Below are 14,465 nucleotides of genomic sequence, written 5' to 3' on the forward strand. Positions count from 1 at the left end.
TTTTGAAAATCTCAGAAACTAACTTTTGAGTTTGGGCTGAGATTTATGGAAATCAACTTGTGTTTTATTTATCACAGTACTATTCCCAACCATATCTTTATAATCACCATCATTCATTTCCCATTGTTCTGATGAGATAAAATTTTACTAACCTTCCTTTTTTTTTTTTTTCCTTTCTTTTAAAAAAAATTATAGCTTGAATTTGGAGTGATTTACCACTGTACTGAAGAACGGTTGTACACTGGCAGACGAGGTCAAGGGGCCTTTTGTAATGAACAAAGGCTTCGAGTATCCAGAGAGACAGGTTGGTATGGGCTTTGTTCAATGAGTTTGCATTTTGATTGAGAAAAGAAACGTGCTTAATTTGTTGCCCCTTCTAGAAAAGGGACTTCATTACAGTGATTGAAATCTGGTGACCAAGTCAGTTCTTTATTTTTAATTGAATTTTGCCAACCAGCCTTATATAGGTTCAACCTTTTTAAATTTCTTTATGACTTTCCTACCTCCCTCCTCCATATAGAACCTTACTCCTATAACAAATGTAGTCAAAACGAATCAAGGCGTTGACCATATCTGAGAATACTCACTTGTTTCCATGCCTCTAATCTCTCCCCCTCCCATTAAGAGATATCAGATATATTTAAGTATTAGTTTTTTGAGATCATGATTATTGGTTGGCTGATTTAGGTTAGTAATGGGGGAAAAAACCAATTTTATTAAGCAGCTTCTATGTGGCAGAAACCATTTTTAAGTGGTTTACAAATATCATCTCATTCAATCCATATTCTGAAGTCTTGCAGAGTAGTTTGTCTTAAATTATTGAGATTTTTTAAAATGCATTCATCTGGTTCTGATCACTCTCCTCTATCTATATAAGTTCATATAAGTATTTTCATGTTTCTCTGAATAAGTCACATTCATTTCCTATATCATATAAAATTCTCTGATTTTCATATGTAAGTTTAATTGTTTCTCATTTAACAGGTATCTATTTTGTTTCAGTTCTTTCCCACATCAAAAAGCCCTGATGAAAATATGCTTGTATATGTCTTCTTCTCAATGCTTAATTTCCTTGAGATATATGCCTAATAGTAATACCACTAAGCCAAATAGCATATACAGGTTAGTAAAGTTTGAGCAATAGTTCCAAATTGGTTTTTTCCAGAATAGTTAGACCAATTTACCATTCTAACAACAGTACACTATTGGGGGAGAATAAACATATATTAAGTACTGATTATGTGCCAGGCATAAGCACTTTACAAATAATATCTTATTTGATCCTCAAAACAGCCTTGTGAGTTGGATACTATCATGATTCCCATTTTACAGTTAAAAAAACTGAGATCGTCAGAGGTTATATAACTTCTCCAGGGTCACAGAGCTAATAAATGTCTAAGGTTGAATTTGAATTCAGATCTTTCAGTGAGTGTAGGTTGAGTCCTCTATCCATTGCCCCACCTAACTTCACTAATATGTCTCTACTCTCTCCACTCCTGGTTCAATCTACATTGAGCTCATTATCTTTTACCTTCAAGACTAAATAAAAATCTATTCATCAGTGCTAATTTAGTTATTGGTGCTGGTGAGCAGAGATCAGACTCTGTTTGAATTTATACCTCTGGGGGATATTAGCTACAGATGTTCATGATAAAGTTTATTCGTGACAGCTGCCCTTAATCTGAGCAATTTGTGATACTTTAGGCAAGGACTGATCAGAGGCTCAGTTTGTTTTGTTTTGTTTTTCCCTGAGATTAAGATGTTTTCTATACAAAATACATAAGCAGGATTGGAATGCAGCTTAAAGGATTGAACTATTTTAGGGATTTGTTGGTTTGTTTTTTGTTTTTTGTTTTTTACTCTTAATGTTGTCTATATAAATTCTGAGGTGTCGATTTCCAACTCCTCCTACCACTATTGAATCAGGTTCCCATACCTAGGCTGGCTGGCTTGGGCTCTCTCTCTGTCTCTCAGTGTCTCTCTCTATGTGTATATTTCTTTCTTTCCCTCCCTCCCTCCCCTTTTGCTTTCCTCCCTCCCTGTCTCCCTATTCCCAACACTTAAAAGGCCAAGATTATCAGCTGGCAAATATTTAGTCAGCCAATATTAAGTATTATTTAGAAAGCTATATTTACCAAGATTGTATATTAAGTAAAACTTACACAAAATATCTCCTCCAAAAAAATTCTAGGATATTCTCCCTCCCAAAATTTGCAGAATCCAGGGGAAAAGTGCACTCAAGTTTAAATGCACATGTGGTAAAATGGTCACAGGTTAAGTTGCTAGAAGTTCTGATCATTCATTCATGGATTGCTCAAGGAATTATTCTTGTAGACACAGTGTAATCTCTTTGCAGAATTCCTTGTACAGCCGTGAGTCTAATCTGCCCTTGGCCCCAATGATGTAGACGTTATTTAAGACAGCTGATCTAGGGATGCCATTTAGAACACTGATGAGAAGATGGAAGAACCATCTAGTCAAGGCAAGAAGGAAGGAGTAATGATGGAGGACAAAACTGAGATCTCTTTTTGTTCTTCTGAGGGGAATTTGTTTTCAAGGATTTAATTTAGAATTCAATTTCTGAAATTTTCTTCTTTTTCAATTCCTTCAATAATTTCTAAATAGTCCTACAACATGGTCAGTCTGTCCAAACATAATCAAAGTTCTTTTAGTACTTCATCTGAAGCTTATTTGTGATGAATTGAGATATGTTTTCATGATAAGGAATCAAGGCTAAGATGGAGTAGGATGATTTTGACTCCAACTTTGTGTATCTTCTTCGCTCAATAGTGCCTTGTACAAAGTAAAAAATTAATAAATTGCTTGTTGAATCGATTCCTCTTTAAAAAAAGAGGTTACTTTTAAGAATCTCAAAGTACTGTGTACATGTGTAAGAATTATGATTATGACCCAGAAAGCCTGGGATATTCATTTTCTCTTTCTCCCCAGAGGGTCATTCATTCTGGACCTTGGGAACATGAGCTATATAGTCCAAGGAAGCCTGGTCTCCAGAGAGGTTAGGTTCTTCTACTTTTTGATTTTTTTTTTTTATTTCCCACCCCAAAACTACAGAGAATGACTTAAAAATTAGGTTTTGATCATGTAGAAGGCCTTTCAGAGACTAAAAGGGTGCTCAGATATAAAATTATTATTATTAATCAGGTATAAGGCAGATTTTATTTCCTCCAGACAAAAGAAATTCTGAAAATAAAATATACTTTCAAACTCACATTAACAAAACTAAAATGAACTTCTCTGGGCAACCAAATTTTGATGTACCATAACTCCTCTCAACTGACATTTTACATTGCCAGAGATAGCTTAATGTTTGAGAAGCTCTGAAGGAAAGTGTAGGAGAGGAGAGTTGTGAAACTGACCCCCAGACTTAAGGTCTATAGAACCATTTTGCTGATCTCATTGTTGTATGGTTATGAAATCTGGACAGTATACCAGCACCATGCTATGAAACTGAATCACTTCCATCGGAATTGTATTAGAAGACAATTCTGAAGATCACATGGCAGGATAAGATACCAGACATTGAGGTCCTTTCTTGAATTAAACTATCAATCATTCAGACTCTGTTGTAGAGAGTAAGGTTCATTGGACTGGCCATATTGTTTGAGTGCCAAATGTATGCTTTTCAAAAAGACTATTTTATGGAGAAATCATAACATGGCACACACAAGATGGACAGAAAAAGCAATACCAGGATGTTCTCCAGTTCTCTCTTAAGAACTTTAGCATTGATTATATGACATGGGAGGCACTGGCACAGGACCACTCAGCATGGCATGCCCTCATCAAAAGGTACTGTGCTCTATGAGCAAAGCAGAATTGAATTTACTCAGAAGAAATGAAAGACATGCAAAGTTAGAGAATCTGTCCCAATTGTTCACCTGAACTATTTGTGCCTTACTTGTGGCAGAGCATTCCAAGCTCTTATTGATCTGATCAGATCATAAAGACAGCAACTTGCTTCTAACATAGTGATGTCATTGTGGTCCTCTTCAAGAATGAGGGACAAAAACCAATTAATAAACAAAACTAATAGTAACATAACTACTGTTTTTTTTGTATTTAATTTCTTTTTTTTAATATTTTATTTTATTTTATAATAACTTTATATTGACAGAATCCATGCCAGGGTAAATTTTTTTTTATAACATTATCCCTTGCACTCGCTTCTGTTCCAATTTTTCCCCTCCCTCCTTCCACCCCCTCCCCTAGATGGCAAACAGTCCTATATATGTTAAAAATGTTGCAGTATATCCTAGATACAATATATGTGTGCAGAACTGAGCAGTTCTCTTAACATAACTATTGTTGCTCCTCGGGAGGAAAATGACTAAAACTTAAAAACATGAAACATTTTGTGGAACCATGTAAACTGACAAAGTTGTGTTCCCACCTTCTCAAACTTACATGGTTGCCTCCAAGGCTAGTAATGACTGCTTTATGGTTGCCCCTCAATTCCCTAAACTCAGGAAAGAAATATAAAGCAGAAGAATCAGTTAGGGCTTGGGAGATCCAGTCTCAGGCTTACCTATAAATATGCTAAGTGCCATATGTGATCAGCTTGTCATTCCTGCTGGGGTTTGGGAAGGTTTTTATCCCCTCCAGGCAGGAGCTTGAAGAGTCCTGACATGCTCTGTAGATAGGAAGAGAAAAAGATCAAAAGGATGGAAGCCATTCCCTTTAAATTCTAGGAAATGACCTCATGGTAGCTCTTCATAGCTTGGTGACCAAAGAACCATCCAGAGTTCACTATATCAAACCAAAGTACCAGGTTTTTTAGTTCTGATCCAGAACACATGGCACCTTGGAAAGAACCAAAACGGATGTGATGTCAGAAGGAACCCAGTTTCAAGCATGCTCCATGGAGTTATTTTACAAGAGTTTTTAACCTAGAGTTCATAAACTTAAAAACAATAACAGGACATAACAACAAAGGGAGCCAATACAGTTAGCAAAAAAAAAGTTTTGAGAGTGGGATGCTCCCTGTTGCCTAGGCAGGGAGTGCTGTAACATTCACAGACCTTATTTCAATACTGATTTGGCATGAAATTTTTTACTTGCTCTGTTTTTCTAACTTAGGATCATTCATCCCACCTTAAACAGTGTATTTCAATCTCATCATTTCATGGCTCATCCTTTACCAGGAGTTTACCATATTGGTGCTGGCTTAGTACAGACACCTGATGGATCACTTTTGACTCTACTAAAGTTCCGAACACTTGCTCTCAAGCAATCCACCAGCATCAGCTTCCCCAGCAGGAGGGGATTATGAGTTATACCATAATGCTAACTGGTTTATTTTGTAATCTTATGATTTTTTGCATGCATTTTAAAACATTATTCTATAAAGTGCTCCAAAGACTTCATCAGATGACCAACAAGTTCCAAGACCCAAAAAAGATGAGGAACCTGCTCTAGCTGGAGTTGATGGAGGGGCTAGGTCTTCCGCTTTTAACAGGCATTACTCATAAAAATGAGCACTCTCAGTTTCAACATTTCCATTTCCATTCCTACTGCTACGTGCTTTTTAAATGATTCTTTTTCTGGCTTCCTCAGTGTTTTCTTTCCCATCTCCCTACTTGAGGCCAGATGACAAAGGCCTTTATTGTGGTTAATAAGATGGTGCTATGGATAGAGCATTGACTTGGGGTCAGGAAGATCTAAATTCAAATTCAGTTTCAGACATTTAATAGACGTGAGACATCAGGCAAGCCATTTAATCTCTGTTTACTTCAGTTTCTTCAACTTTAAAATGGAAATCACAATAGTGCCTTATTGTGAGGATTAAATGAGATAATATTTGTAAAATACTTAGTACAGTGTTTGGCACATAGTAAGCACTCTATAAATACTTATTCCCTTTCCTATTCCCTTATCTGATGAAGTAGGAGGAGGAAGTTGCAAGCCTTTACATCTCAGAAATAGGCAATGCTCACTGTCTCAAATAAATCTCTGCTGTGTCTATTCTCTTAATAAGAGGGAAGAGGTAATTCTCACTCTAGGAAGGGAAGAGCTGACTTGTTGTAAGCTGAGATAAAATACCAGCCACTTCTCCTGCCCTAGCTCTCATTTCCTAGAAACAGGCTTGCAACTTTTTGGTCTATCCTCCCTTATTCCTTCTTGACATTGTACTTTTATGGTTCTTCCATTTCTCTACTTATTTTCCCCATTCCCCTTTGTTGCTCCCTCCTTCTTTTTTCTTCCTCCTCCTCCTTCCTGTCCTTTTCTCATCTCATCCTCTCTCCTTTCCCCATTTGATCCTCCCAACAATCCTGGAAGGTAAGTGCTATTTTCTTCTTTTTACAATTAAGAGAACTGAAATAGAGAATAAGTTATTTGTTCAGTATCTGAAACTAGATGTGAATTCAGGACTTCCTGATTCAAGAGATGAGATTAAGTAGTTTTACTTGACACAAGAAGTCAGAACTAGATTGGGAACAAAAGATGGCTATCATAGAGAGGCAGAATCCAGCTGGATCTATTGAAAAATAAGCTGTTATTAGAAGTGTTTAAAAGTGGAATTGGCTGCCAATTAAGAAGTTCAAGAAGAATTTGGATATTTATTAAGGATGTTGTGGAAAATTTCTGCTCAGATACAGATTAGTCTAAATGACTTAGTTGATCCCTTCTAGATACCCTAAGATTTTATATTAAAGCTCTTCAGTACCTTAAAACTGCCCAAAAATTTGGGGGAATTACCTCTATTATGTCTAATTTAATTTCAAAATATGTGATTTGACTTTTCCCTTGTAAAGTTGTATCACTGTGAAAACTTAGGTTAATTTTGGGATCACAAATGGAAAGAGAAAAGATAAGGAACAGAAAAATATTTTTTTCCTGATATAATCAAACAAGAATTAAAAGAGATAGAGGTAGAAGGAGGAAAAAGAAGTGAAAGGAAGGAAATAGAGAGGGGGAGAGGCACTGAGGAAGAACCAACTAGCTGTAAATCATTAAAGAGGAAAAGGGGAAATTGTGGCAAATGCAAATTCCCTTAGAGAGAAAGAATTAGTGTATAGTAGAGAGAGGACTCCATCTAGAATTTGAGAACATGGAAGTCATCAGGGGCTGTTGTATGTTCAAGGTATTTTGGTTATTATCTTTGATTTACAAGTGGTTGGTAAAGATACTTTGTTTCTGGTAGGTGGAGGAAGATTACATACTTCCAGATACACTAACACATAAGACTTGCAAATTAGGTGTAATGAGAAGAGTGCTTATTTGTAGAAGCATGGTATTTCTACCAAGCATTGCACCTGTCCTAGCATAGGCTTTGAAGTTCTATTGTTCTTCCAAATGGGTTTTCAAGGCCAATCTCACCTTCCCTTCAATCATTATCCTGTGTTGCTACCCTCACTCTATATCTAGAGCAATACCTGTCAAGGCATGAAATAAGATTTGTAGGTTAAAGATCATCTAAACTAGTTTGAGAATTGGTTCTAGCTAGTGTGCTAAGCCTCTGCTAAAAGCTTTACTGAAAGATGAGTTTGGAAACATGCCGTTAAGGAGAGGGGGGAAAAAAGGGCAAAAATCCATGAATTGAACTACCATAGGAAAGGGAAATGTGATTTGAAAGGAGATTTAAAAAAAAAAAAAAAAAAAAAAACTAACACAGCTTCATACCATGTGAGTGCAGGGTGAGGTGTATATAAATTAATGGAGATCTTATCCAGATGGAACATTGAGAGATTATGATCAGCACCTGGAATTAGTTCTTTCCATTGTCTGTTGTTGCAATGACAGATTCAGCTTTAAGGTTTCCTGGTACTGGATTTTTACAGAATGTGGATCCTAGAAAAATTCTGGGTGTGTCTGGCATTGAATAACTCAGAGCCCCTGAAGGCAGCTGGCATCCTATACAGGAGCAAATATTTTATAGAAAAGCTTGAAGGTGAGAAAATGGAAGTTCCGAAAATTCCAGAGGGAGCAAAATCCCAGTGTGGGATGCATTTTGAGAGGAAACTGTCTTCATATGTTCAGTCTGCTTCCTTGTTAAAATACTTTATGATGCTAAAATATAATTGAGTTCATTAAATTAAGCATACTTGCATTAATTTTTCATAGAGCAGCAAGCCTATTTTATTAAAATCTAAGTCCACACCTAGTTACACTACACTGTGCCTGAGCAATTAGGCCTGATGCAACTTGCAGCATATGCTAAATTCCCTTGCTTTTGGGTGTAGGTATGAGAAAAACCAAAGACAAACTGCTTTTTGATCACTACAAAAATGTTACATGTTAGGTGCCACCTACCTACAGTCTCTTCCATCAGTCCATCTCTCTAGCTTTGGTGACATCTATAGCTTCCATTAAAGAGTGGATACATTTAATCTGATGGTCTGTATTCATTTGCTGTTTTGAAGGACAAATGCTGTTATCCTTTTTCCAAAATGGTTCTTTGCATTTGTTGCATCTAATTATATTGAATAAACAGCCTTGAGATATTTTTAGATTAGAACAGAGATTTTTTAAAGTGACTGTTTAGGAAGGATGAAAGCTACCTTTTCTTAGGAAACATTTCCACCTGCATGATTATAGCAAATAGAAAAAAAAATTTTTTTTGAAGGGTAGCTCTTTTCTTATTGTAAGGTTAGGTCTGATTTGGGATTTGTTCAAACATTTCAGCAATGACATTTTGGAATTATTTTCCTTCTAGATACCACAGGTTCATGAAAATATGGGGGAGTAGGGGGAGAGGTATCTTAGGAAAAGGAACATAGATTTAGAGCTAGAAGGTAGGTAATTTTAGAGGTTGCCTCATCCAGCCGCCTCATTTGGCACATGAGGAAGTTAAGGAGCAGAAAGGAGAATTAGCTTGTCCAGAGCTTCAGAAGGTGGGAAATTCAGTCATTTTTCAGTTCACTGCCAAAGCTTGCAGAGGTTTTCATGTTATTTGTTAAATGAAGTAATACAATAATAAGTTAATATTTTACAGAACTTACTATGTGTCAAGTACTGTGCTAAGCACAGTTATTATCTCATTTGTTCCTCACAACTTTAGGAGGTAGGTGCTATTATTATCCATAAGGAGGAAAAAAAAACACATTAAAGCAGTTGCCCTTGCAATCTATAAAAAGAAAGCAGCTTTTGAAATAATTAATAATAATGAAGGCAGTAACTAACTTGACAAGTTAGCTTTTTCTTTTATCTCCTTTATCTCGCCATATCTGTATTCTTAAGTGAAGCAATTAAGCATTCATGGGCTAGGTGAAAATGAATTTCTAGTTTTAAATTATCTTATTCTAGAATGAAGAAGGCTTATTCTTCTTAAGAATAAGAGGCTGAAAATTCTGATATACTGATTAAGTGTAGAAAAAAATGGCCTTTTAATTGGGAGAAATTGTCAAGATTCTCAATGATTTTTCTGATTATTTAATTAGGATTTTAAAAAATTAATTTTATTGATATCATTTGTTTTTTTCATCACTAGATATATCTACTTCTACTCTAGAAGTGAACTTCTCTTGTAATAGACAATATCAACAATTTAGTAACTACATCTGACAAAGTACTAACCTTCTGACCTTATGGTTTCCTACCTCTCTCTAGAGGAGGAATGTATGTTTTCATTTTCTATTCTTTGGGATCATTATTGGTTTTTCAATCACTCAGAGTTCTCCTTCCTTTCTTAGGTTGTAATTATTATAAATGTTATACTTCTAAATCTGTTCATTTTGTTCTGCATCAGTTTGTCTAAATGTAGGCTTTTTTTTTCCTTTTTATTACAGATCTCTCAAAGGCCTTGGTTTTAACAGAAATTGGTCCAAAGCGTGATCCTGATACTCTGAAATTGTTCTTCAGTAACATGGAGAGGTTACTCCATGCCAAAGCTCATGGGTATGAGTTTTCTATTCTAGGATTGAACTTTTAATTCTCAGAATGTGCTTGTGATTGAGCAGAAAAGTACCATTTGTCCAATGTTGCCAAACTCCACAGGGATTCCAATTGGAAAACCACAAAGGGGCTATAACAGATCAGGATGAAGTTTCAGGAGTCATAGGGCATAAGTGATTTATCCTTGAAGCTCCGTAAAGTCAGAGATTACGTAGGCACATTCTGCCAAGTATCAGAAAGAAGATACCTTTGATGATTTCTCTTTCTTTTTGGCCCAGGTTTCCATGGTTTTGTAAAATTAGGTGACTGTCCGTGATCGCAGGACTTATTGCTAGATCTAAGATTTCATCAGACCATTCATCTAATGACCAATTAAAAATTAGTTTGAAGGCAGAGGGAGTTGTTCTTCACAGATGACTTTCTGCTTTCAAACCCTAAACTTTTCATAATAGTAGCTGATATGTATGTAGCACTTAGAGGTTTGCAAAGCACTTTACACACACACACACACACACACACACACACACACACACACACACACACACACACTATCCCATTTGCGATCTATGAGATAGATGCTGTGGATTATTAGCTCCATTTTACAAATGAAGAAATAAGTTCAAAGAGGTAAAGTCTTTGGGCTGCACGGCTCATAAATTCCAAAGGAAGGATTTGAAATCATTCAATCAACCAGCATTTATTAAGACTCCGTGGTGTACCAAATACTGTTCTAGACACTATACAAAGTCAAAAATGAAACAGTTCCTACCCTCAAGGAGCCTACATTCCAATGGGAAAAACAATGCACACAAAGAAGCCTGTGTAAAAATACCTAAACCAAATCTGAGCTAAGGTAGCGGGCCAGCAATAGTAGCTGTTGGGAAGATCTGAAGCTAACTTTTACTGATTCTAGACTTCGCACGACATGTCACTCCACCATACCACTGTCCAGCATAACGTAGAACCTGTTAATAGATATCTTATGACTCATCCTTAATTACTGGATACATGTTGCAGGAAAATAGATGATATCTAATGAACTCAGGACACAAGCTAGTTAAGAGAAAAAATTCAATTTGAAATTTGTTACCATTTATGGATGGGTTTTTCCATCCGTGTGTGTGTATATTCCCAGAATTGGAAATAACTTCATTTCTTCTCACGATGATGCAGGGTGCGTGTGATTGGAAGTTCTACCTTGGCTTTGTGCCACCTAGCCTCTGGTGCGGCAGATGCATATTATCAATTTGGCTTGCATTGTTGGGATTTAGCTGCTGCCACTGTCATAATTAGGGAAGCAGGTGGTATTGTGATAGACACTTCAGGTGAGTTCCCTTCTTTGGTTTTGTTTCACCTTTGTTACATCACAAAGAGAATATAAGCAAGGTAAAATAATACCTTGTTATCTTGTTTGCTTGATTGGAGTGCCATTATCCAGACAAGTGAATTCTTTTTTCTTTTTTTTTTTTTTTGGGGGGGGGCAGGCAGATTTTAATTTAGTATTTTATTTTTCCTCAATTACATGTAAAAACTTTCAACATTCATTTTTAAAACTTTTGAGTTCCAGATTCTTTTTTTCCCTCCCTCCCTATTCCCTCTCATTGAAAACGCAAGCAATTCAGTATAAGTTATACATGTAGAGTCGTGCAAAACATTTCCATAATAGTCATGTTATAAAAGAAAACAAAAAAAGCCCTTTAGAAAAATAAAGTTTAAAAAAAAAGTATGCTTTCTTTTGCATTCAGACACCATCAGTTTTGGGTTATGGATAGCATTTTTCATCATAAGTCCTTCAGAATTGTCTTGGATACCAATGTTATTGGTATCATTCATAGCTGATCATTTTACAGCATTGCTGTTACTTTGTAGACAGTATATTTCCCTTTGCATCAACTCATGGAAGTCTTTCCAAGTTTTTCGGAGAGCATCTTGCTCATAATCCCATCATAATTATATGCCACAATTTATTCAGCCATTCCCCAATTGATGGGTATCCCTTTAATTTTTCACTTCTTAGGTAAGCAAATTCTAATGCTGCCTTTTCCTGTAGTTCCCAACAAGCTGAAAACAAATAGGGTTAATCAAAACTATGTGTAATCACTACTAATAAGAAATATAGACATTACTAAGAAAGTTTCTATTAAAACTCAAAACGGCAGAATATCTTCTCTTCCACTTTCTTCCTAGAAATAAAAATGCACCTTCTCTGAGATCCTATCAGAATCTCAAGAGAAATGAAATAGTCTGAGTTTTTAATCAGATCTATAATCTGACTGTCATTACAAATTCACTCCTGTGCATGGCCAAAAGGCACACAGTGTCCAAAGAAATCAATAATGCTTCCTTCCCCCTGAAAATATGCATATGTATGTGTATGTATGCACATACCCACACAATTACTCACAGGAATTAGGTGCATGGCATCTCCATAATCTGGAAAATCTATATAATTTTTTGACCCTCCTTCATTCCAGAGAAGTCTAAAATTTTTCTTTTTCTTCTAGGGAATGTTTGCAGTACCTTCTTATAAAATTTGAGTAAAATATTTGGTCATAAGCATATGTTATATATTTCTGAATTTCTAAGTTTTTTTCTGTGTCATCTACTGACTTTTATGTGTTATCTGTGGCTTCTGCAAAACTCCCCAAAAATTCCTATTTACAGTAATTTCTTATACCAACCTGTGTGAATAGTATGTACCTATGATTAGGTCCTTATCACTTACATTTTGTATTTGAACATAATCACCCTTCTTTCATATTATTTTACTTGACTGAAAACTTGAAGTTCAAAATCATAATTTTTGACTTCACTGTCCAAAAAACATCTTATCCCAGGTCAGATACTAAGACAAATGCTTTCAAGACAGGGCTAGCTTTAGAGGTATGTTAGAGTGGGATAATTGTTAAATTTTCAGTGTGATCATTTATACCTCAGAAATCAGCAAATAATACAAATCAGGGCTTGATTTATTGTTTAGGCTTAAAAAAGCAGTGGAAAAAAATGTTACCCATGCAAATTAAACTCAAAAGGGTATCATACTCTCCCCCACCCCCAGAGAGCCAGTTATTAAACATTTGCCAACATACCCTTGGCTATCTTCATGTTTACCTGCACACTTTTACTTCATTTCTGTTGAATATAAAGGAAATTATATCTATATCTAGATAGATAGCGTTTCTGGGCTTTAGCATCTCTGGATTGAATCAGAAGGTCTTGGTTCAGAGCCCATCTCTGACACTTCCTACCTATAAGATGTTCCTGAGCCTCAGTCTCCTTATCTGCAAAATGGAAGAAATGTGTTAGGGGACCTCCCAGGTCCTGTCTAGTTCTATAATCATAATTGTACAATAATATGTTGAAAGTGACAGTAGGTAACTTCAGTCTCTCTCTTCCCTTCTTTTTTCAGGAGGCCCTCTTGATCTCATGTCATGCAGAGTAGTTGCTGCTGGTACCAGAGAAATGGCTATGCTTATAGCTCAGGCAATACAGACTATTAACTATGGGCGTGATGATGAAAAGTGATCAATGGAAGGAAGGAAATGCTGCTGCATGCAACCATGAGCCTGCCTTTCTGGAAATGTACTCCAAGATTGGTTTCTGGGAGGATAGAAGACCTTTAACAGCTTGCTTTCAATGTCCAATGTTTATTGTTCCTAACTACCCTCAGGGTGGGACTTGGGGGATGGTTCAACTAAAGCGTGTGCCCTCCCTGCTTTAATCCACATAAATTTCACCAGGGTTTGGTGTTTGGTTTGTATACTGGTTTGTTTCTTTCTAAAAACACAATCACAGTTCAAAAGAAGTTCTGAATGTTGGGGGTGGGTGGGGAAATAGGGGAAGCTGACACCTAATTCTGTGACATATGCAAGAATAATTAAATTTCTATTTTTTTTAATAATGCATATCTCAGGTAATAAAGCATAGAACTGCAGATAAATCAGTTATGTTTGTGCCTTTAGTTCTTTGATACAATAAAGCAAAATAATGGGACTATTCTTCTTTAACCATGTTATTGTCATTGAAGCATTTTAGGGACCTCCCAGAAGGACTGACAAATCTATTGAAAGACACTCATATACACGTTAGAAAAGATTGCATATTAAAACTATTCAGAGTATGCTGTGGATTAAGATACTTTCCTCCACCCCTTACCCTCCACTTCGTGCCTCAGTTTTATCACTGTAAAAGTAATCTGACTGGAGAGAGATGTCTAAACCTTTTTTTATATCCTCATCTCCTTTGGCAGTCTGGTAAAGCCTAGTGAATAATAAAATAAACCACGTGGGGTAATAAAGAAAACCAATTATGAAATAGTTATTAAAATATTGTAAAGAAAAATAAACCAAGTTTACAGACCCTAGTTAAGAACCTCCAGATTAGAGGATGCCTAAGAGTCTCTTCCTGCTCTAAAATGAGATGATTCCAGTATATTGTTTAGCCACTGAAGAAGTTTCCTTAATGGGGACATTGAAAATATAAGTACTATACATAAAGGAATATCAACTAACTCAAAATTAATCACTGGAAAATAAGTTTAAGTTGGAGGGGGGGTTGGGGTGAAAGTTTGTCATCACCATGGGACTAATAGAAGATAGAGCTATCTCTAAGAA

The 14,465-nt window shown here is 36.0% G+C and overlaps 1 protein-coding gene across 1 annotated transcript in view; it reads left to right on the plus strand.

The window, feature by feature from the left end:
• The window catches only part of IMPA2 (inositol monophosphatase 2), a 71,607-nt gene extending 57,748 nt beyond the window's left edge, over positions 1-13,859 (plus strand). Inside the window, exons 5-8 of the mRNA XM_051970481.1 lie at positions 196-304; positions 9,747-9,855; positions 11,026-11,177; positions 13,262-13,859. Of these exons, the coding sequence (XP_051826441.1) occupies positions 196-304; positions 9,747-9,855; positions 11,026-11,177; positions 13,262-13,377 (486 nt within the window). The 3' untranslated portion in view covers positions 13,378-13,859. The remainder of the gene's footprint in view (positions 1-195; positions 305-9,746; positions 9,856-11,025; positions 11,178-13,261) is intronic.
• The last annotated feature ends 606 nt before the right edge of the window (positions 13,860-14,465 follow it).

The sequence above is a fragment of the Antechinus flavipes genome, chromosome 1, assembly GCF_016432865.1.
Source record: "Antechinus flavipes isolate AdamAnt ecotype Samford, QLD, Australia chromosome 1, AdamAnt_v2, whole genome shotgun sequence".
NCBI lineage: Eukaryota > Metazoa > Chordata > Mammalia > Dasyuromorphia > Dasyuridae > Antechinus > Antechinus flavipes.